This window comes from Thalassophryne amazonica, chromosome 12, assembly GCF_902500255.1.
Source record: "Thalassophryne amazonica chromosome 12, fThaAma1.1, whole genome shotgun sequence".
Classification (NCBI taxonomy): Eukaryota; Metazoa; Chordata; class Actinopteri; order Batrachoidiformes; family Batrachoididae; genus Thalassophryne; species Thalassophryne amazonica.
The window spans coordinates 53,968,577-53,993,622 of record NC_047114.1 but is presented as its reverse complement, the minus strand read 5'-3'; the positions used below and the strand labels follow the sequence as shown (position 1 = coordinate 53,993,622).

At 40.7% G+C, this 25,046-nt stretch overlaps 1 protein-coding gene across 1 annotated transcript in view; it reads left to right on the top strand.

The window, feature by feature from the left end:
• astn1 (astrotactin 1) overlaps positions 1 to 25,046 on the top strand; it is a 1,400,536-nt gene that overhangs the window by 454,364 nt on the left and 921,126 nt on the right. The window contains exons 6-7 of the mRNA XM_034183391.1: positions 10,683 to 10,832; positions 12,614 to 12,763. Coding sequence (XP_034039282.1) covers positions 10,683 to 10,832; positions 12,614 to 12,763 — 300 coding nt within the window. The remainder of the gene's footprint in view (positions 1 to 10,682; positions 10,833 to 12,613; positions 12,764 to 25,046) is intronic.

Below are 25,046 nucleotides of genomic sequence, written 5' to 3'. Positions count from 1 at the left end.
CACCACTATAGCATATATATTATGAAAGTACAGGTCATCCTGGAAACAAAAAGCGACATAAAACTTGATTGTGGGATGCAGGGAGAGCTGTTAACAGCAATAATAAAACATTTATGCCAGGTGCGTGAACTGTCCAAAAAATGCCCTTGGACCCCAGAGGGTTAACCATATCTAACCGCTACAGTTATGCTATCATTTGTATACATGACACTTCTCCTTATGTGTATTATAAATTTATCCCAACCCAGATAATGCAACCTGTCATTACTGTACAGAATTTAAATAGGTGCTCTGTGAATCTGTATTTGATTACCCTTCGTCACCAATTGAAAGCTGAAATTCATTCTAAGGGTCCTGTCTCACTGGGTACGACTGTTGGAGAACCACTGGAAATGCAAATTTGCGACCAAACACGTGAACGAGCGACAATATCACAGTTAGTATCTCACTGAAGTGGCCACTCACAGCTGAAATGATGACACATTTGCACACAAAGTGTTCAGCTCTTACTACCCTGCTATTATCCATGTGAATAGACTGTGGAACTTCACACACTGCACCCAGTAAGGACATGAAAAAATAAAAGAACATAATAATGATGACGCTTACACTGCACTCACAGACTTGCAGAATGATATCCTTGCTGGATCTAATGTCCTATCTTCCATGTCCAGTATGTAATCAATCACTTATGTAATCCTTTTGTCCTTGGCTCCGAGTTCCATGTGCGCTGATCGTTCATTCACTGGACCAGCCTTTTCTCCGTGATGCAGTGATGTCCAGCAGGGCTTAGGGGGTGTGTCCTTTGATTTATCTGGCAATAACATTATAAGTCCCTTTTGTTGTTCCCTTGTTTTTTTTTACTTGGGGTTTCCACAGCAAGTCTGAGGTGGATCTGCACATTGATTTGGCACAGATATGTCCTCCTCCTTCCTCCTGAAATTTGACTCTGATGTACAGATGTCATCTTATTTCCACGACACAGCATTTAGCAGAAAAAAATTCCGGTTTAAAGACACATATGAACACTACAGCAGCTGGATTTGACAGTATGGGGTTTAATGAAAACATGTCGTCATATTACCTCACTCACAATGAGCAAATCAAAGAACTCCCACCGCATGTCCTCAGAGAGAGAGGGGGACAGACAGAGAGAGAGAGACAGAGAAAGAGGGAGTGAGAGAGAGAAAGAGAGAGAGCGAGAGAGAGAGAGCGCTCCAGATAAAAATTATTAAAAATGACACAGTGCTTTGCTTGCCGATTTTGCAGACTTGAGCTCCTCAATAAAAATAAATACATTTATTTATAATAAACCATTAAATGCATAACCTGAGAAGTCCTGATCTCCATGCTTGGCCAATCCAGAAGTGGCTGTTCCTCTTCAATCATCTCCACTATTTTGACTTGCTCCCACAGCAGCTCATGTGGCCCAGCCCACCCCTTCTCCAACCACCCTTCCTATAGTTCTCTCTTGAGTCTCTCACTTTAGGAGTTGCAGTGAGTACATTCAGAGTGTTGCACAAGAGCAGCCGCTGCTCTGGGAGCATCCTGGGAGGAGCCTTGTTGCCTCGCCAACTATGAACAAATTTAGGTATGACGCTGGTGATGCCCTGCAAGGGCAGAGCACCACCCAGCGAACATCGTATGAAATCAAGCGATTTCTCTCCCAATTGCCATTCACAGTTTGTTTCAGCCCAGTGAGATAGCACTCTAAGTGACATTGAATTGTGAGAAAGGAATGTGTAACAATGTACAGCATTATTTTTTTCAGGGAGAATAAAATACCCCAAATTGTTCTTCTTTTTCAGTTCTTGATCACATTTTGATATTTTGAATTTTTGGGAAAAATCAATCAATCAATCAACTTTTTTCTTATATAGCGCCAAATCACAACAAACAGTTGCCCCAAGGCGCTCCAAAAATATGGAGTTTGATGTTAAAAACAGTGGTATTTACCCAACACAGTGCATGTTCTTGAATTGTTTTGTTGCTGAGACAAAAAACAACACCAACAACAAAAAATAAAATCACCAAAATAACACACTATTCAAGAAAATTTTCACATTGTTGTAAAGAATTTGAAAGAGGACCTCAACTACCACTATATATATATATATATATATATATATATATATGTATGTGTGTGTGTGTGTGTGTGTGTGTAAGGATTAAACAACGAGAAGCCGTGCATTATATGGTTTGAATGCATGACGCGGAGTCTAAAACAAACCGTATAATGCATGGCTTTGAGTTGTTTAATCCGCTTATACCATGGTCCCACACATTGAGCTCGAAGAGACAAAGAAGAGTTGCTGGCGTTGTGTGTTCGCCGCTCGTCTGATTTTCTCCAGTTTTCTCGTGTATAATTCGGTTTTTAGTGGCTTGAGTGTAATTTTTATTTTGGATATGTACTTAACGTGGTTTTTGGTCCTTCAGTGTGCATTTTTAGTTATCTTTGATTGTTTATTGCCTGCTTTGCGCTGTACGACGCCGCATTTCACTCCCTCGGCTGGCGTGATGCTAAGCTACTCTGCAGCTGAGCTACGAAGCTTGAACAACAATAATGTCCCTCGGGACATTCTCGCTATCAGAGAGCTTGGCTTGTTCTGCCGACGTCGCTGTGTCCACAGAGGCTCCCGGAGAAAGTTTGTGTTCCATCGAACTGGGTCGTCTGTGCCGGTCATCTGGTCAGCTGAGTGCATCGGTGCTCGGCGCCCACGTCATCAGAGCGCTGCAGCTTCTGGGAATTGTAGTCCTGATGTGACGGCAGCGGTTCCTGACACTCTCCGGGCGCTGGATGGAAAACGTGGAGTGGATTTTAAGATACTCAGGCCTATTCAAAGATGTCAGTCTGTCAAACCGACAGAAGTCTTCAGTTTGGGTCTTATTAACATCAGATCTTTGTCCTCAAAATCCCTGTTGATTAACGATCTAATTATGGATCATCATTTGGACATGATTGGGTTATGTGAAACCTGGCTCAAACCCACAGCTGTTCTTCCTCTGAATGAGGCCTGCCCACCAGGGTACACATTCAGTCACAGGTCTCGTTGTGCGAAGCAAGGCGGGGGTGTTGCTTTTATCTATAAATCCAAGTTTACCTTCTTGACTGTCGGGGGGCATAAATATAATTCGTTTGAGCATCTGACTCTCCGCTCTGCCCATGATGCTACATATTGTCAGGGTCAGAAGTATGGAAATCAGTCATGCCATGTTGTCACTGTTTATAGGCCTCCTGGCCCATATTCTGAATTTTTAGATGAATTTGGTGCATTCATCTCTAGCCTGTCAGCTAGTGTGGACAACATTTTGATTATTGGTGATTTTAATATTCACATAAATAAGCCCTCTGATCCCCTTTGCAAGTCATTTATGGAACTTGTGGATGTGCTGGGATTCCAGCAATGTATTCAGGATTCAACACATACTAGTGGAAATACCCTTGATCTGGTACTCACACGTGGCCTTGCTGTCACAAACATTGACATTTTGCCTCTTGCCTCGGTGATCTCTGACCACTCATTTGTTAGGTGTGCATTTATGTTGCCGCGCCTAGTGGATCAAAAGCCTTGTCTTTCTTTGCGGCGACGCATTACTCCTTCAATTATGATAGAACTCGAAGCCAGACTGCCTGAAATTTTGGCCTCGGGGTTAGAGAATATTCAATCAATAGATAGTCTTGCGGATGGCTTGAACTCAGCGCTCAAGGCCACACTGGACAAGGTTGCGCCTCCTCTCTTGAGGACACACCTTCCCAAGGCATACTCACCTTGGTTTAATGGTTACCTGCGTGACCTTAGGCAGAAGGCTCGAGGTTTTGAACGGAAATGGCGTAGTTCTAAGTTAGAGGTCTTCCATCTTGCATGGCGAGATGCTGTCTTGGATTATAAGCAGGGACTACTGGTTACAAAGCGTGCCTATTATTCTGATTTGATTAATAAAAATAAGCATAATTCCAAGTTTTTGTTTGAAACTGTAGCACTTCTTATTCATGGACAGCCACCTGTTATTCACTCTCCTTTCTCAGCACAGGACTTCTTGGATTACTTCGAGAAGAAAATTGAGGATATTAGGTTGAGTATATCTCAGCAGGCTTTGGCCCAACCACTGCATACTGCTGTGGAGGTGGATGCGCCCACTGAGGTGGTATCCAGATTTACAGATTTTGATGGTATCTCACTAGGTGCACTGACGAAGCTCGTGACGTCTACTAAAAGCACAACCTGTTTAATTGATCCTATACCAACAAAACTGTTTAAGGACCTGTGGCCCATTCTTGGACCAACTGTGCTGGAAATTATAAATCTCTCATTAACTTCTGGATCTGTTCCTAAGTGTTTTAAGTCTGCAGTGATCAAACCATTACTTAAAAAATCTAATCTCGACCCTAGTGTATTGAAGAATTATAGACCGATATCAAATCTGTCATTTTGTTCTAAAATCCTGGAAAAGTGGTCTCGCGACAGCTCGTGGACTACCTCACTGAGAATAATCTTTTTGAGCCACTGCAGTCTGCTTTTAGAAAATTTCACTCCACAGAGACAGCACTTACTAAAGTAGTGAATGACCTTTTGCGAGCAATGGACTCGGATATCACTACGGTCCTGGTGCTGCTGGATCTTAGTGCTGCATTTGACACTGTGGATTACCATATTCTACTCAATAGGCTGGAGAATCACTTTGGGATTACTGGAACTGCTCTTGCATGGTTGACGTCATACCTGTCCAGTCGTCCCTACTGTGTATTGTGTAATGGAACCTCCTCCGATCGTAGAGACATGAAGTTTGGGGTTCCTCAGGGATCCGTTTTGGGTCCCTTGCTTTTTTCTCTTTATGTAGCACCCCTCGGGAATATATTGCGGCGTTTTGGGATTCCCTTTCATTGCTATGCTGATGACACTCAATTGTATATGCCAATAACTGCTGGTAATCTTACTCACATAAAATCCTTGGAAGATTGTCTTGCATCAGTAAGAAGTTGGATGTCTAGTAACTTCCTACTTTTAAATTCTGATAAGACTGAAGTTATGGTTTTTGGTCCAGCGAGATATCGGCATCAATTTGATCAGCTAGCATTTAGCTTAGGTCTATGTGTTATACATCATACGGATAAAGTGAGGAACCTTGGAGTAATTTTTGATCCTGCGTTGTCCTTTGATCTCCACATTAGAGACATTACAAGGACTGCCTTCTTCCATTTGCAAAATATAGTGAGGATTCATCCTATTCTGTCTATGGCTGATGCTGAGACTTTGATTCATGCGTTTGTCTCTTCTAGATTGGACTATTGTAATGCTCTATTCTCTGGCTTACCGCAGTCCAGGATCAGGGGTCTTCAATTGGTTCAGAATGCTGCTGCCAGACTTTTGACACGGAGCAGAAAGTTTGACCACATTATGGCAATCTTGACGTCCCTGCACTGGCTTCCTGTTTCTGCAAGATCGGATTTTAAAGTACTGATTTTAGTTTATAAAATTGTTCATGGACTTGCACCTCCCTATCTGGCTGACTTGATAAGCCCCTATGTACCAGCTCGGGCCCTGCGTTCTCAGGGTGCAGGACTTCTGTGTGTTCCCAAGGTGAATAAAAAGTCTGCCGGTCACAGAGCTTTTTCCTATCGTGCCCCAGCTCTGTGGAACGATCTGCCGGCACACATTCGACAGTCGGACACTGTGGAGACCTTTAAATCACGTTTAAAGACTCATTTATTTTCCCTGTTTTATCATTAGTGTTATGATGTGTTTTTAATCTTCTATTCTTTTACTGCTGTCTTTCTTTTATGGTTGTTTTTATTGTTTTAAATTTTTAATTGTTTTTTATGTTGTGAAGCGCCTTGAGATGATTTTGTCGTGAATTGGCACTATATAAATTAATAAATTTGAAATTTGAATTTGAGCTAACACACAAATATTTATTTAAGTTAACAGAACTTTCTAAAAATATGTGAGTATTTGGGACTATTTTATACCAGTCTCAAGATATTTTGTCTCCGATGCGCTTCTTACAGAGTCTGCCGGCTCGCACCGCAGCGGGCCACTCACACCGCCCCGCTCTCTGCTGTGTCGAGCTGCAGCCAACAGGTCCAGAAACTACGCTCGCTGTTTTGATGTGGAGCCCGCGAGGATATAACCGTTCTCTTCTTCTTTCCTGTCTTCAATCTTATCCAGTTCGTCTGATGTTAAATCTTTACGCCGTTGCTTTTGTTGTTCTTCTCGTTTGCTCTCCTCCTCTTTCCATTCCTCAGATGTTTTATTTTGGCCAAAATTCACTTAAAATTCACTTGGAAATCCATGTTTTATCGTGTTTCTGTCATTCACCAGTCAAAACACAGCTGATCTGCGCCAACTGATTTGTGCATTGCTATGGTGATGACCAGAGCGGAGTGATTATAATAGTGACTTAACTCGCCGAACACGAAAATAATGCACGCCAGTTAGACATGGAATTCTCACTGACCATGGTATAAATATATATATATATATATATATATATAGTAGTGTTCAGAATAATAGTAGTGCTATGTGACTAAAAAGATTAATCCAGGTTTTGAGTATATTTCTTATTGTTACATGGGAAACAAGGTACCAGTAGATTCAGTAGATTCTCACAAATCCAACAAGACCAAGCATTCATGATATGCACACTCTTACGGCTATGAAACTGGGCTATTAGTAAAAAAAGAAAAGGGGGTGTTCATAATAATAGCAGCATCTGCTGTTGAGCAAATAATTTGTGATTGATTGGTATGAATGACATCATGATGACATCAGACAGAAGTCACATGATGAAGTCATCCATAGTAAATTACAACATTACAGGCATTCGTACATTTATATTATGATTTGTAGAGTGAACAGGATATGCATCAGCCCTCCCATGACTTTCATTATTATTACTTGCTGCCCTGAGGGATAAAAGTAAGCAGACAGTTATTCAAATATGAAAACAGTGCAGTTGTTTTTGCAAAATACTTTGTTACTCTTCCTGCTGCTTTCTCTGCCACCCCTGTTTGTTACAGGCACTGGGCTTGTGTTTTACTGGGGATTTTTATCAGTAGTTAGAATGATGTTTCAGATGAGTTTGAAAGCTCCATGTAAACATTTCTGAGGTGTAAGACTGCTATGCACAGTGCTTTTTTTTAGGAAATCAGGCTTGTGACATGCTGCTGAGACAGTGGTCTCATCAAAACACCAGAGTAAAGCAACACCAACATCTGTGCTGTCAGATAGTCATGCCTGCCACTAATATTTACACAACACATTCATATCGCTGTAAGTATTGTTACGAAGCCAAAAAAAACTGACCTGGCGAAGGCGCTGTCATGCAAAAGTTCTTCGTGGTTTATCACAGTGACTCTGCTGCCAAGAGTATCTTTATTTCCCCATTGTTCTTCTCCACTTTAATCAAGCACAATGCCTCGGATGGGGATTTTTAAAGCTCTTGTCACTGAGCAACATTGGAATGAATTTTATTTCGATTCACCTGTATCCCGCTGAGGCAGCAAATCTTTGCTGTTTGATGGATTTCCCTGCTGACTTTGTCATTTGCAATCCACTAACATTTGTAAGACAAGCTTCAGTATATGCCCTCTAAATTGAGTTAATGCCTCTGCTAAAACCAACCAAAAGATAACAAAACAGTGAGCCCATCAATTCCAGAGTCGTTTATTGCTGTGTTTGTTGCCGGCTCTACGTACAAGCCCTGGCAAAAATTATGGAATCACCAGCCTCGGAGGATGTTCATTCAGTTGTTTAATTTTGTAGAAAAAAAAGCAGATCACAGACATGACACAAAACTAAAGTCATTTCAAATGGCAACTTTCTGGCTTTAAGAAACACTATAAGAAATCAGGAAAAAAATTTGTGGCAGTCAGTAACGGTTATTTTTGTAGACGAAGCAGAGGAAAAAAATATGGAATCACTCAATTCTGAGGAAAAAATTATGGAATCATGAAAAACAAAAGAACGCTTCAACACATCACTAGTATATTGTTGCACCACCTCTGGCTTTTATAACAGCTTGCAGTGTCTGAGGCATGGACTTAATGAGTGACAAACAGTACTCTTCATCAATCTGGCTCCACCTTTCTCTGATTGCTGTTGCCAGATCAGCTTTGCAGGTTGGAGCCTTGTCATGGACCATTTTCTGCAACTTCCACCAAAGATTTTCAATTGGATTAAGATCCGGACTATTTGCAGGCCATGACCTTGACCCTATGTGTCTTTTTGCAAGGAGTGTTTTCACAGTTTTTGCTCTATGGCAAGATGCATTATCATCTTGAAAAATGATTTCATCATCCCCAAACATCCTTTCAATTGATGGGATAAGAAAAGTGTCCAAAATATCAACGTAAACTTGTGCATTTATTGATGATGTAATGACAGCCATCTCCCCAGTGCCTTTACCTGACATGCAGCCCCATATCATCAATGACTGTGGAAATTTACATGTTCTCTTCAGGCAGTCATCTTTATAAATCTCATTGGAACGGCACCAAACAAAAGTTCCAGCATCATCACCTTGCCCAATGCAGATTCGAGATTCATCACTGAATATGACTTTCATCCAGTCATCCACAGTCCACGATTGCTTTTTCTTAGCCCATTGTAACCTTGTTTTTTTCTGTTTAGGTGTTGATGGCTTTCGTTTAGCTTTTCTGTATGTAAATCCCATTTCCTTTAGGCGGTTTCTTACAGTTCGGTCACAGACGTTGACTCCAGTTTCCTCCCATTCGTTCCTCATTTGTTTTGTTGTGCATTTTTGATTTTTGAGACATATTGCTTTAAGTTTTCTGTCTTGACGCTTTGATGTCTTCCTTGGTCTACCAGTATGTTTGCCTTTAACAACCTTCCCATGTTGTTTGTATTTGGTCCAGAGTTTAGACACAGCTGACTGTGAACCATCTTTTGCAACATTACGTGATGATTTACCCTCTTTTAAGAGTTTGATAATCCTCTCCTTTGTTTCAATTGACATCTCTCGTGTTGGAGCCATGATTCATGTCAGTCCACTTGGTGCAACAGCTCTCCAAGGTGTGATCACTCCTTTTTAGATGCAGACTAACGTGCAGATCTGATTTGATGCAGGTGTTAGTTTTGGGGATGAAAATTTACAGGGTGATTCCATAATTTATTCCTCAGAATTGAGTGAGTCCATATTTTTTTCCCTCTGCTTGGTCTAAAAAAGTAACCGTTACTGACTGCCACAATTTTTTTTCTTGATTTCTTATACAGTTTCTTAAAGCCAGAAAGTTGCCATTTGAAATGACTTTAGTTTTGTGTCATGTCTGTGATCTGCTTTTTTTCAACAAAATTAAACAACTGAATGAACATCCTCTGAGGCCGGTGATTCCATAATTTTTGCCAGGGGTTGTATATCAAGCCTCATATTTAATTTCATCGTTTTCAAATGAAAGAAACTTCACTCTGTTTTTTCCTCCAACTTTAAAGAAAGAGATTTGGAATATCTCCAGGTGAAAACAACACAAAACACAACAACAAACAGCATTGATTTGCTTTTGTTTCCATACAAATCTGTGATGTAAATCTTCCATCAGAGCTGTTGGAAAATAAAAATGTAAAAAATATTTCACGAGGTAAAATGTTAATTTTCTTGCCTCTGGATACTTTTCTCTCCTGATAAGTTTATAACTCCAATTTTTCTTTTTCTGCTTCATTATCAGTGATATTTGTAGCAGTTAATGTGCACAATTGCACATGCTGATGTGCACTACTTTGTATCTGGAAACATGCTTAGAAAGCATATTCTTCAATCATTAAAGTAAATTGTTAAAGAAAACACCTAGATATCAATACAAAACATAGTGAGTTCTTTTTTATGGTATCTCAAAAAATAATTCCTCAGGTGGATGGATGATTCAAGTGCATTACATCCTCTCATCATTAAGAGTGATCACAAAATCTTATGATTTACTTGTTTTTTCTGATGAGTATGACTTTCTTCAGGTCAGCTATGGCAGTTTGGCCATTTTTAAGGGTGCGATCCAATATCCGTGTGCCTCAGTGTTGAGGGCATCTGTGGTTAGAGAGCAGACACCCATGATTCACATGCAGGAGACAGATGGCTGCTTTTGAGAGGTGGCAACAGACTGATTATCTGACTCTGTGGCTGTTATCAAAGGTCAAAGAGTATGTCAAAATGGTGAAAAATGTCAATCAGTGTTATCCAAAGCCCAAGATCATGCCTTCACATACCTTGTTTAGCCCACAGCCCAAAGATATTCAGGTTACTGCCAGATTGCAGCTAGTAAAATAAGATAGCACTTAGCATATATCGCTGCAGCTCTATCTGATGGATTCTTCCACTTAAGATCAATCATTTCACTAAATTTCATGAGGATCAACAGAAAGCCTTTCAAAAAAAATCCCGACAAATAAAGAGACTAAACCGACTGATCAAATACCATTCTTAGTGGACAGTGGTGCAAAAATTGGTTTGCAAACATTACTGAAACATACCAACACTGTTCAGCTCCTGTCTCCATGAGCCTCCATTTGAATAATTGATTAAGGCGCTTTCATGCTTTTATCTATTTTTTTACGCCATTTTCAGCATTGGGTTCATTGTGCGTTCTGGCTGCCCTGTTCATGCCCATCTCTGTGAGGAGAAGTTGAAGGCAAATTGATTCTCCAGAACTTTTTTTTCTTATGTGAATCCAACAGCGGGTTCAACATTCTTGAACCCAGATGGGGACTCTGGGACGGAGGCAGACAGTGAGCCTCAACTGGCCTTTTACACCGACCCAAATCGCAGTCGTCGCCGGAGTCGAGGTATGAGAAATGGCAATGCCAACAGCGCGTGGGGCTCAGGGGGTAAGGAAGATTTATATACCTACAATCAGTTTGTCCCGCCCATCTGATGGTGTCACCATCAGCACGACGCATGACACTTAACCTTTACAGTGCATACAGCAGATGGATGGCTTACAATGTTGTGTGTCATTTTGAAAAACACATAGAAATGATTTATATGAATGTTACATAAACGTGTTGACTGTTTTGACTGTCTGCGAGCATGTCACACTGATCTCAATGCATCTGCAATCTTGTTGACCAAAATTCAACAAGACAGTGAGATCAGGAGTCTTCACCGGAGATTATTTTGATATTGCCAGCATCTTGACACTTATTTTGAAATAATATTATGTGGAAATATTATTTCGAAGCAGAAAGATACTGTACAAATAGTGTCAAATGGAGTTGTGCAGCACGTTTTATGTGTCAGCATGCCATGTTCTTACAATTTCAGTGTGCAGTAAAGAGGTGTGCAAGATTAAAAAAAAAAAATAATAAAACTAAAAAGCGCATAAAGAGACAGTGCCCTCAAAATAAAAGCTGCTGTCAGAAGGCATTGCGACCTTTTTTCCGATGCCTCCAACCCAATTATTCCCTGTCATGTGCACAGGTGTCGCAAATGGCAAAGCCTCCAGAAGTGTAGCCAACACCTTTAATTAGAGCGAGGGTTAAGAATAGAACTGCCCGAACAATGTTGTGTGGCTCCACAGTAAAGGGTGATTCATGCAGGCTGCAAATGTATTTTTTTTCTGTAATCTTCAATCTTCAGGCTTCAATCTTCTAGAATACTGATGTAGTATTTGTCCTGTTTAGTGTATTTAATAGGTTAAAAAAAATGCACTGAAACAACTTTTTTACTGATTTTATCATTAAGTCGGATGGATGAAAATAATACATTTTTCTTTGAGTTGATTGAAATAAATGTAACGTTAAGCAAGAGAACAGCATTTGTTTACATACATGTTCGGCTTAGGGTAGTGTTCCCCCCAACAATTAATTTGAAAGAGACTGTAATTCAGAGTTATACTGGTAGTGGAAAAACAACCACTAAAACAAAGTGCCACTTCTCAAGGTCGTCCTGTTGTTTTTGTGTGTGCGTCTGTGTGTGTCTGTGTCTGTATGTGTGTGTGCGTGCACGCTTGTATGCATGCCTATATGGTGTGGCATGATCTTTAAGACTTTATGCACTCTTGAGATAAAAGATGCGGAGTGACAGAGAGAGAAGGACAGAGCAAAGGGAAGAGTGAAGTTGCAAAGCAACCTCTGAACCATATATATATATATATATATATATATATATATATAACTTTTTTGGGGGGGGGGGGGGGGGAGCATGTCTCATTATTTTCCTCACATCCCAGCATGGATGTTAATGCCCTTCAAAGGTAAACCTTATTTCTAGGCCACCGAGCCATGACGCCGTCTGAACTTCCCCAAGGCCTGCACTTTTTGATCCAGAGGTCTTTTTAATAGGCGCTAAGCCCATTTTTGGCTTGTTTGTAAAATGATTTCCTGTGTAGACGATATGTGAGGACGTGTGTGTGTGTGTGTGTGTGTGTGTGTGTGTGTGTGTGTGTGTGTGTGTGTGTGTGTGTGTGTGTGTGTGTGTGTGTGTGTGTGTGTGTGTGTGTGTGTGTGTGTGTGTGTGTGTGTGTGTGTGCTTATGGATATTTCTGCGTGGCTGTACAAGGAATGGAGGGGATGGGGTGGGGAAATAAAGTGCAGTCACTGCTTCACATACCTGTCCCATTTGTTGTTCCCACCTCCCGCTGCCCTCCCTGTGTGTTTGTTCCCTGCAGCAGGTTCCCCTCGGAGCCCCATCAATAAGACCACACTGACTCTGATCAGTGTCATCAGCTGTGTGATCGGCCTGGTTTACTCCTCTCACCTCGCCTGCAGCCTCTCAGTGCGAGTAATCCTACACGTTCCTGAGCACCTCATTGCTGATGGTAAGTCTTAACACTCAATGCTGGGTTTCCACACACCTCTGTGGGCAGCTCAAAGCCCTAGAGGGCTGAGCTGGCATTTTTCTGGCTGCGCTTCGGGGAGTCCAGCTCACTATATTCCTCCAGCAGAGTGCTTTTGTTTTGTGGTTGAGCGAGCAATTTGCTTTGATATATCAAAGACAAAGGTAAATGCCAGGGAGACTACCCCCCGTGCAAGGTTTCCACATGAGACACACAACATATGTGCCCTCGAAGCATCAGAGCATATTGAAGCTAGGCTGCAGTGACCACCTGCGGCAAACCTTCCATCACTTCTATCCTTGTACTTTGTGATGTGTCGAACCACCGCGATAATGAATTTCGGTGTAGCAGCTGTAGGAAAAAAGTACTGTGGGAGCCAAACACTGGCTGCTATTGGCTCATTGGCATTTTTCAGCTGTCACATGAGTGAACCGGCAGTCCAGATATATTATAGACTGTGACTAGGCTCACTCATCTATCATCTGGAGGTCTGATTTGATTCGGAGCACTGCGCTTTCCGGTGCTGGGCTGCCAGGGAAATATTAAAATTCCAGGGAGGGAACTTTGAAAGGGGAGATGAAAGATGGCGAATTCGCCTGTTGAATTACAAAACTTGGATCGATTTAGAATGTTTCCATAAATGTCTCCACAATCTCATCAGAGTTGATTTGATGTCACGGTGAATCAGATGGAAATCTGGATTTTACCACTGGGGAAAGAAGCTATTAATGCCAACAGCTGTGCATGTGTCTGCCTTCAAAGACTGTGGGGAAAAAAAAGCTGAGAAATGTGGGAGTCACACCTTTCTCCTTGCCTTTCTACATCAGGAAAAGTAACGCTGTGGAGATGTATGTCTATTTTGTGATAACAAAAATCATACCTGTGGCAAATACATGAAGAATGGAACAAACGTTTTCCAATTCAAAATAGAGATAGTGGAAAATAGAAACATGAGTCTTGCTTGAAATTTTTGTCAGTGTTTGGATTTTCTTGGATTTCGTTGTTGGTTGTGGTTGGAGATATGACTGCAAACACGGCACCAAATTCATGTTTTATGCTATTAGTTTCTTTAAGCCTGGTTCACACTGCAAGATTTTAAAATTATCTGGAGGTTTCCAAAACCTGAGAGACCACACACCTGGAGATAAAAAAAAAAGATCTAACAGTGTTGGTCGTACAGTGTGCGGTGTGCAGCCACACGGTAAAAACACCACCACACATGAACAGATTTCACACACAAACCTTTCCAGGTCAGACAGGAAATCTCGCAAAATCTCTCGAGATTAAATGTAACTTCAGAGTAAACAAATTGAGATAGTTTGTGGATTATTTACAACAGAGGAAAAAAATGATACAAAAAGAAAAGGCATTCTTTAAAGGAGTGGAGACAGCGCGACCACCGGACTTTCTGGTACGCCATAACAGCTGTTTTGATTTTAGATTCGGCTCTGTGTGTCCATCACCTCGCTTTCTGATTGGCTACATGTCACATTCAGCAGGCTGCATGCTTGTTTGTGGTTGGAGGACACCACACTTGCTGCGATATCAGGTCAAGACAATCCAACAGGTTGAATATCCCCAATTTGCGATCAGAGCGTTCCTAACGTCCTTCCGATCAGATCAGAGCGCTCTTAACACACCACACATGGCAGGAATATTTGATAAGATTATCTTTAGCATCATCACAATTATTCTTAAAATTCCTCCTTAAAATTGTCGGAAGGAGAAGATCGGGTCCAATATCGGCCTAAATATCTTACCGTGTGAACCAGGCATTAGTTTTCAGTTCCATTTATAATTATCTCATGGGAAATGTTTTAATTTCTGCATAATATGCATAATTCAGACCTTCATTGAAGTGCAGCACTCTGTCACATAAATCTCTTATTAAGAATGGCATCCACTCCACTATGTTCTTCTCTGGAATTACCTTCACAGGTCGTCCTGTGAGATTCACACTGAACACCGAAAATGAACATCTGAATTAGGTTCAAGCGATTATTCACACTTTGGTAAATTGATTTTTTTTTTTTGTCCAGTAGTCACACAAAATATCCCTTTGTCTTTTCAACAAAATTGATAATGTGAGTTGTATAATGTCTCATGTTACAATTACTTTCTAACTTGCCCCACAAAGTGGACACAATACATTTTTACGATATCATAATCCAAAAAAGACACCAGAAAAATTATCAAAAAGGCAGATGAAGTTAAAAAAAAAAATCAAATAAGACCCAACTGCCAAAACCTCAAAATAGCATTAAAACAATATACAAAATACTATTCAATGTGTAAACTAAAAATATAACGCAATGCTAAAATACCCTTGGCTGTATGACCATAAAAATAAGGAAAGAGAATGTGACCTTTTGACCTCTTAAAATAGGTCAAGGCCAGCCATCTTTGAACTTCTCCAAGGTCTGTGTCCCAAGAATCGTCCCTGTGAATTTGAAGACCCTGGCAGTAATAGGACTGGACTTCTGCTGAGCACAGACAGGCGGACGGATGCAAAGTCTTTGACATATCTTGGCCTCGGGTAAAAATAAGTGCATGGCAAATTCAGTAAAATATATAAATACATATATTACTTAACTGAAGTTTTTGCACAATTGTACCTTGTATTGGTCACAGTCAAAGCCAAAATGTGCAATTGCTCTTGAAAAAAAGGCCTTTATTTGGCACTGAGCTACACTATACTGTGTGCACAATTAGGCGAGTATTTTGACAATATCATCATTTTAATGCATAGTTTCCAACTCCAAATTGTGTAAACTTGAATTCTTATTGGGTGTAAACTTATCAGGTGATGTGTATTTGTGCAGTGAGAGAGGGTGTGGCCAAAGGAGATCAACACCCTATGTAAATAGTAGAGAAGCTTGAATCTTCGACTGGACTGGGTTGCTTGATGTGAGGACGTTTTGCTTCAAATCACAGAAGCTTCCTCAGCTAAAGTCCAGTCGAAGATTCAAGCTTCTCTACTATGGAAACCACCTGGACAACTGAGAGCCTACACAGAAACACCCTATGTCAATGTGTGCTTTATTATGTGTGCACTCCTCTTTCAGAGAAATGCAGTACTGTTGAAATTCCTAAGCTATTGGAGCGTGTTTACAGAACCATCAAGCGTTTTGTTGCAAATAGTCAACAGCATCGCAAGAAACGTGTTGAGAAAAAAAGCAAACTAGCTGCCAAAAATTGAGAAAAATCAAGTGTGGAGTTACCAGGAACCCATTATCCTCCAGTGCTGTCATATTCTAGAACTGCAACCTACTTGGAGTGCCTAGAAGTACAAGATGTTCAGTGCTCAGAGACATGGTCAAGGTACAGAAGACTGAAACCTGACCATCACTGAACAAGACACATAAGTAGAAACATCAAGACTGAGCCAAGAAATATCTGAAGACAGATTTTCAAAGATTTTATAGACTGATGAGAATGACTCTTGACGGACCAGATGGATGGGCCTACGTCTGGATCAGTAATGGGCACAGAGCTCCACTTCAACTCAAACGACAGCAAAGTGAAGGTGGTATGGGCCTGTATTATTAAAGATAAGCTAGTTGGACCTTTTGGGGGTTGAAGATGGACTCCAAATGAACTTCCAAACCTACTGCTAATTCTTAGAAAACACTTTCTTCAAGCAGTGGTACAGGAAAAAGTCTGCTTCTTTCAAGCAAACCGTGATTTTTATGCAGGGCAGTGCTCCATTGCATGCATCAAAGTATTCCACTGCGTGACTGGTAAGTAAAGGCATTAAAGGGGAAAGAATAGTGACATGGTCCCCGTCCTCACCTTAGTACTCTAGCTGCAGCATTTTGAATTAACTGAAGGCTTTTCAGGGAACTTTTAGGACAACCTGATAATAATGAATTACAATAGTCCAGCCTAGAGGAAATAAATGCATGAATTAGTTTTTCAGCATCACTCTGAGACAAGACCTTTCTAATTTTAGAGATATTGCGTAAATGCAAAAAAGCAGTCCTACATATTTGTTTAATATGCGCATTGAATGACATATCCTGATCAAAAATGACTCCAAGATTTCTCACAGTATTACTAGAGGTCAGGGTAATGCCATCCAGAGTAAGGATCTGGTTAGACACCATGTTTCTAAGATTTGTGGGGCCAAGTACAATAACTTCAGTTTTATCTGAGTTTAAAAGCAGGAAATTAGGGGTCATCCATGTCTTTATGTCTGTAAGACAATCCTGCAGTTTAGCTAATTGGTGTGTGTCCTCTGGCTTCATGGATAGATAAAGCTGGGTATCATCTGCGTAACAGTGAAAATTTAAGCAATGCCGTCTAATAATACTGCCTTAGGGAAGCATGTATAAAGTGAATAAAATTGGTCCTAGCACAGAACCTTGTGGAACTCCATAATTAACCTTAGTCTGTGAAGAAGATTCCCCATTTACATGAACAAATTGTAATCTATTAGATAAATATGATTCAAACCACCACAGCGCAGTGCCTTTAATACCTATGGCATGCCTATGGCATCTATGGCATCTCTGTAATAAAATTTTATGGTCAACAGTATCAAAAGCAGCACTGAGGTCTAACAGAACAAGCACAGATATGAGTCCACTGTCTGAGGCCATAAGAAGATAATTTGTAACCTTCACTAATGCTGTTTCTGTACTATGATGAATTCTAAAACCTGACTGAAACTCTTCAAATAGACCATTCCTCTGCAGATGATCAGTTAGCTGTTTTACAACTACCCTTTCAAGACTTTTTGAGAGAAAAGGAAGGTTGGAGATTGGCCTATAATTAGCTAAGATAGCTGGGTCAAGTGATGGCTTTTTAAGTAATGGCTTAATTACTGCCACCTTAAAAGCCTGTGGTACATAGCCAACTAATAAAGATAGATTGATCATATTTAAGATCAAAGCATTAAATAATGGTAGGGCTTCCTTGAGCAGCCTGGTAGGAATGGGGTCTAATAGACATGTTGATGGTTTGGAGGAAGTAACTAATGAAAATAACTCAGACAGAACAATCGGAGAGAAAGAGCCTAACCAAATACCAGCATCACTGAAAGCAGCCAAAGATAACGATACGTCTTTGGGATGGTTATGAGTAATTTTTTCTCTAATAGTTAAAATTTTATTAGCAAAGAAAGTCATGAAGTCATTACTAGTTAAAGTTAAAGGAATACTCGGCTCAATAGAGCTCTGACTCTTTGTCAGCCTACAGTGCTGAAAAGAAACCTGGGGTTGTTCTTATTTTCTTCAATTAGTGATGAGTAGTAAGATGTCCTAGCTTTACGGAGGGCTTTTTTATAGAGCAACAGACTCTTTTTCCAGGCTAAGTGAAGATCTTATAAATTAGTGAGACGCCTATTAACATTTTGGATCGACTGAAAGCACTGTAGTGGTTCAAGAATAAAATTAATCCTCATAAATACAACTTGCCTAATAATTGTGCACACAGTGTATGGTTCCACATAAGGGTACATACTTTTTTTGGGGGGGGGGGGGTACCAGTCATTATCTAGTTCCACCATTTGCCTCATACATTGTGGCACATCTCCTTGGCATGGAGTTGATCAGGTTATTTATTGTGGCCTGTGCATCAATGGCTGTGCAAAGTTGCTAAATACTGGTAGAAGTTGTAAGATGTTGTGCACTTACGTCCAAAGCATCCCAAACATGCACAATTGGTGACATGCACAGTAAGTATGCAGCCCATTCAAGAAGTGGGGTATTTTAAGCTTTCAGGAATTGTGTACAGATCCTTGCTACATCTGTCAATTTCCTTTATATTTCATGGTCAGTGTTTCAAAATAGCTTTTGTTGTTCTACTTGCAGATGAGCAGACAAAGCAAGGCAGCAGCCTTGACAGAGATAATTATTTTATGAAGAGAATGGCACTAAAACACAGTGTTCCTGTTTGCATTGTCTCTCTTCCAGCAGCTGATTAACAACAAAGAATCAATCTCTGCTGAGACATCAATTCCTTCAGGAATGAGATGCCTGAAGTTTAATAGTTTACTGCTAACAAATGGTCTTGCCATGACACTTATCAAGAAATATCACAAGAAAAATATGGTTGTGATTGTACCTGAGTTAGAACACTGTGAAGAAATACACTATAGAATGTCTTGAGTTGATGTTGGAATGTTGAGAAATTCCATTACGAAGCATATCAAGGTCACCTGTGCCATGGATTAAATGCTGCATGTGAAGATCGCGACAGTAAAGAGGAAGACATTGTTAGGAACAAGATGGGTAAACAAAGTTTTCTCCAGAATCCCATGAACAGGCTCTGTATTAATTCCGCAGCCCCACCAAAAGCCCCTGCAGACTGCTCTGCTGACTATCCACACCACTGTGGTCAATTTTCAAAAAAAGAGAACATTCTGCATTGTATTTTAATTTTAAATATGGGTACAGCTTTGGATCATTCACGTGCAACACGTGGACAAATACAACATTTTGACATCGTACCAGCAACATTATATAATTAAGAACTTTTATTAGTCAATTATACTGCTGGGAAAGCCTCCAGCCCCCTGCGACCCTTGATTGGACTAAGCGGTTGAAGATGATTGTGTGTGTATCTGCTGTTCATTCGACTGCTCCCGGTTTTGTTCGGGGTCACCACAGCAGATACAGCCCGATCCGCATTGGTAATTGGCACACTTTTACGCCAGATGCCCTTCCTGACACAACTCCAGTTTTACCTGTAGAAACACACACAGCCGCTGGTGTTCCAAAGAGGTCTACCATCCAAGTACTAACCACATCCTGCTCTGCTTAGCTTCTGAGATCTGATGGGATCAGGCTGACACCGAGCAGACTGGCGGTATGTGTGTGTATATTAGTCAATTATCAAAACCTTGTACTCCATGCCTACCGCAAGGATCAGAGTAAGTGGAAATCTTACTGATCATATAGAATTGGAAAGATCCACACTTCTTGGGATGCCCCCTCTCACCTACTGTCTTTGCACTTTATGTAGAACCTTTGGCATAAGTAATAAGAAAATATTCTCATATACAGGGAATTTTGATCAGTGATCGAGAACATAAAGTAGTATTGTATGCTGATGATGTCTTGATGTATGTCATAAATCCAGATAAATGCCTCCCACTCCTTTGGACTCCCTTGAGACATTTGGCTCATATTCAGGTTACAAACTCAATATACCAAAAAAAAAAAAAAACCACACACACACACAAGTATTATTATTTAACTACAATCTATCTCCAGAACTTAAAGTAAGACTTCCCATTGAATGGTCTCAAAAGGCAATTAAATATTTGGGAGTATGGTTAACATTTTGTCCTAATGACCTGTATGAGAAAAACTTTGAAATCATAAACAAGAAAATCAAAGAAGGTCTTAGTAACTGGTCAACACCCCTTCTAAATTTTAATGCAAGAATTGAGGTCGTTGAGGGCGCAGAAACCGGATGAAAATCCGCAAACCAAAAATGAAATGGGGAAATGCGAAACATTCCACTTGCTGTCGTGAAGGATGCACGGTTGGACAGGCGTGCAGGAGACCACGGCAGGGGTTTTGTGCTCGCTTATGTTCGGGTGCACAAACACAGTGTGAGCACATGGAAAGTCGCGCACACAGCAGCGGAGAGAAAAATTAATAAAACACCACAATTCATAATACTTCATTGCTGTTATAAAGAGTGGATCTAGCCTCAGCCTAGACATACACCAGGAAGGATTAGTGTTCTCTCTTTCATGTTTTACATGAATTACCTGATCCGCTCGAGCCGGCCAGGTCCTGTGTCTTGAAGAGCCGGGCTCTTGTGTCATGAACATATGCAGCCAACATAGCGTGTCCAGTGTGCGGTGATCCGCTGCAAATGTGATCTGTGTTTTAATTATTACAATGTGGGGAAATCCTGCAGTGACACATGCCTTTCTTGCTGGGACATCCATGGGGTGATTTCCTGCATGGCACGATATTCACCAGAGTTACGGTGCGCTAATGCAGGGGTCAGCTAAAGCGATATGTGTTTTAATTTATTTCCACGCGAGGACAGCATGCCAACGTCTGTGCTTCACGCAGTAGTTATGCGACTTCATATCCTCCAAGCCACTAAAGATGTTCCCCAGCTATGACTTGCAAGCACAGATATCTGACCATTTGCACTTCGCAGGGGGACACGCCCACCTCTGTCAGCAGACCTCGCAGCTCACAGAATAAAAAGGCTTACTCCCTGTTGCTTTGTTCTGTGATTTTAATTTAATGTATGTATTATCATGTGTTTGAGGGCACACTCCACACGTCATTTGTATTGGCGGGGGGTGATGGCAACACACCCCACACACCATTTGTGTGTGTGTGTGTGTGTGTGTGTGTATGGGGGGGTGGTACAGTTACACCCATGTGTGTTGCTAGGTGTCCCCACACTTGTTACACTTTGACAGTTTTCACAGACAGGTTGAATGTGCTAGCCTGCTGTCTACTCTTGTACCAGGTGCGCAAATAGCCCCGCCTTTTCTAATTGTGCAGCAAGCGGTGTTAGATGTCCATGTGTGACACCTGGGATTTGGCCGACACCTGCGGAGAAGGGGATTGAATGAGCACGCGCATGTCATTCGCCACTTGTGCCCTTTCACCTTATTCATCTTTCACATGTGGTTTGATATTATGAAGCAATTAAACTTACAGGTCAAGTCAAAAAACTCTGATGGATTGCATATGACACAGCATTTAAACGAAATTGCATGGATTCCAGTTTTAAATCGTGGAGAATTAGTTACGAGGGCTGTCAATAAAGTATAGGTCCTTTTTATTTTTTTCAAAAACTATGTATTTCATTCATATGTTTTTACGTCAGACATGCTTGAACCCTCGTGCGCATGCGTGAGTTTTTCCATGCCTGTCGGTGATGTCATTCGCCTGTGAGCACTCCTTGTGGGAGGAGTCGTCCAGCCCCTTGTCGGAATTCCTTTGTCTGAGAAGTTGCTGAGAGACTGGCACTTTGTTTCATCAAAATTTTTTCTAAAACTGTGAGGCACATCGAAGTGGACACGGTTCAAAAAATTAAGCTGGTTTTCAGTGAAAATTTTAACGGTTGATGAGAGATTTTGAGGTGATACTGTCGCTTTAAGGACTTCCCGGGGAGCGGGACGTCGCGCAGGGCTCCCAGGCGCCGTCGTCAGCCTGTTTCAAGCTGAAAACCTCCACATTTCAGGCTCTATTGATCCAGGACGTCGTGAGAGAACAGAGAAGTTTCAGAACAAGTCGGTTTCAGCATTTTATCCAGACATTCCACTGTTAAAGGAGATTTTTTTAATGAAAGGCGTGCGGATGGGTCCGCGCTTCGGGACGCAGCCAGGAAAAACACCTCCGTGTTGATAACCATTTGTAAAATCCAGGCGGCTTTTGATGGCTTTCAGTGGAGTGAGTATATGAGAAATTGTTTAACAGCTGGGCGTGTTCCAACTTGTCCTTAAGGCTTCCAACAGAGGCGTTTTTCCTGTGGCGGAGCATCGCAGCGGCTGCATTAAAAAAATCTCCTTTAACAGTGGAATATCCGGATAAAATGCTGAAACCAACTTCTTCTGAAACTTCTCTGTTCTCTCACAATGTCCTGGATCAATAGAGCCTGAAATGTGGAGGTTTTCAGCTTGAAACAGACTGACGACGGCGCCTGGGAGCGCTGCACGACATCTCGATCCGTGGGAAGTCCTTAAAGCGACAGTATCACCTCAAAATCTCTCATCAGCCGTTAAAAGTTTAACCGAAAACCAGCTTAATTTTTCGAACCGTGTCCACTTCGATGTGCCTCACAGGTTTAGAAAAAATTTTGATCAAACAAAGCGCCAATCTCTCAGCAACTTCTCAAGACAAAGGAATTCCGACGAGGGGCTGGACGACTCCTCCCACAAGGAGTGCTCACAGGCGAATGACGTCACCGACAGGCGTGGAAAACCTCACACATGCGCGCGAGGGTTCAAGCATGTCTGACGTAAAAACATATGAATGAAATCCATATAGTTTTTGAAAAAAATAAAAAGGACCTATACTTTATTGACAGACCTCGTATTACAGCCTATTATAGAAGAATGCATTCTGAAGCTTTATGGCATTAAAAGATAAATATAAATTGGACAAGGATGACTTATTCAGATACTTCCAAATACGCCAATACTTCTTAAAAGAAATAAAGGAAAATGAAACAGCTGATGAGCCGAGTGAAAGCATACAGTTAATGATACGTGCATATAGTGGTGACTTGAAATTGGTAGTTTCTAAGCTTTACCAGGGAATTGCTAAGGATAGGGCGGCAGTATCCACAAACTATATCAAGGAGAAATGGGAGAAAGAACTTAATGTTCAGATAACTAATCAACAATGGGAGAACATGTGTGACACTCTCTTTTCTACTTCCTGTTCTATGTATTGGCATGAATTCAGTTGGAAGAATCTTGTCCATTTCTTTATTGCTCCTAAAATGAAGAAATTTTATCTTCACTGGACCACGTGTGTTGGAGGGTTTGTGGGGATGGAGAGGCGAATCACCACCGCATTTTCTGGAGCTGCCCCAAATTACCTGAATTTTGGGATAGCATTTGCAAGATGATGTAGCAGATTCTTGGACAGCAAATCCCATTTTCATGATCAGTTTTATATTTGGGGGACCTATCAGAAGAAATAACAGGAAATTACAGATATCTTCTTAAAATACTGACGGTAGCAATATAAAAAAAAAGAAATCACTCATAAGTGGTTACAAACCGACCCACCCACAGTAGATAATTGGCTTGAAATTGTCATAGATTCATGAGTTAGAGAGACTGACTGTTACTAAATGGGCAAAATGAACATAATTCTTTAAGGAATAAGGGATATGGCTGATGGTTTTGCGTCTTCATTCTACCTTTTCTCTGGGATTGTTAAAAAACAAAACAAAAAAAAAACAAAGAAGCAACTCTGTTCCAAAATTGTAAGATAATATATTTTGTACTATGACTTTAGATGTCAGGCGGTGATGTCAGTTGGACTGTTACTTTTTTGCTTTCGTTCAAAATGAAAATAAAATCTAAGTGATAAAAACAATTAACAACTTTTATTACATTTTCTATGACTGGGAAAGAAGCCACAGCTATGGAAAATATAATACCTTTTTTTTTTTTTAAACCAATTCAACCAATGAAAAAGGTCACAGCATGTCAGCTTGTCAGATTACAAGAAGTCACTTTCGCTTCTTCAGTTTTACAGAGTGGTTCTGAATCTGGATTAAACCAGTGGAAAAGCTGATAGTGATATTCTTAAATGTATATATTATAAAATGTTTGACGGGAGGTGCAGCTGACTGCAAAATCGGCTACAAGTGAATCTAATGAATTTAAAGAAAATGTGCACCTGCTGCTCACACAGACACACAAAAAAGCCCAGATTGGATGCACACTGTCAAAAATGTCCAAAAAACATTTGCAGAAGATAAACTACAAAGTGTGGAATAAAACATACACAGTTGAAATGCAGCCCCACAAACGTGCAACTGCTGCCTTGATGTGGAGTAGCTCCACACTTACCTGCAGAAAAAACCTCACCTCCCACTCCACTCTTGGAGGTAAGAAATGTATCTGATTATATGATTATATTTGTTATGGGCGTCAGACATTAGGTCCACCACAATATAACACAAGACACAACAATTCATGCTATCCCAAGATTGTCAGGTTGTCCCCATTGTGCATTCATTGCTCTAGTCGGCTCAGTAACTCTCTCGTGAAAACCGCAAGCACACAAGAGAGGAAGACCTGTCCATTTCCAAAAACTAGTCACTGCAATTAAAAGTGGAACATTTTATTAGGAACACAACCCTTTTACAGGATCCCACTGATGAATTCTGTATCATTTCAGAATTTCATTGTGAAAATCGATTTGACATCAATTACATTTATGAAAAATAATGCAGAATTGCCTGTGTACTGACATATTCATTTATTGTCACAAGTTTGTATTTAGTTGGAGTCAAAAGGGAATTCACCTAACATAACTGAATTACATGTGTACCCTGTGCCAAGCAAGAAATGTAGTATGAATAGAATTCCATAATAAAATTTCAAAAGAAAGCGATGGAACGGAAAAAGGAAACAAAGTTTATCAGGAAGCACGCACACAAACAAATGCAAACCCATATTCTTCAGAGTATACAGAAAGAGAACAATGCTTAATAAGCCGCTACATTCTGAACACTAACAGCTCATAAATGTACACAAATGTAGTGCCAAGAGCTCCATCCAATGAAATACTGCATGTAATAGATAAACACTTTTTAA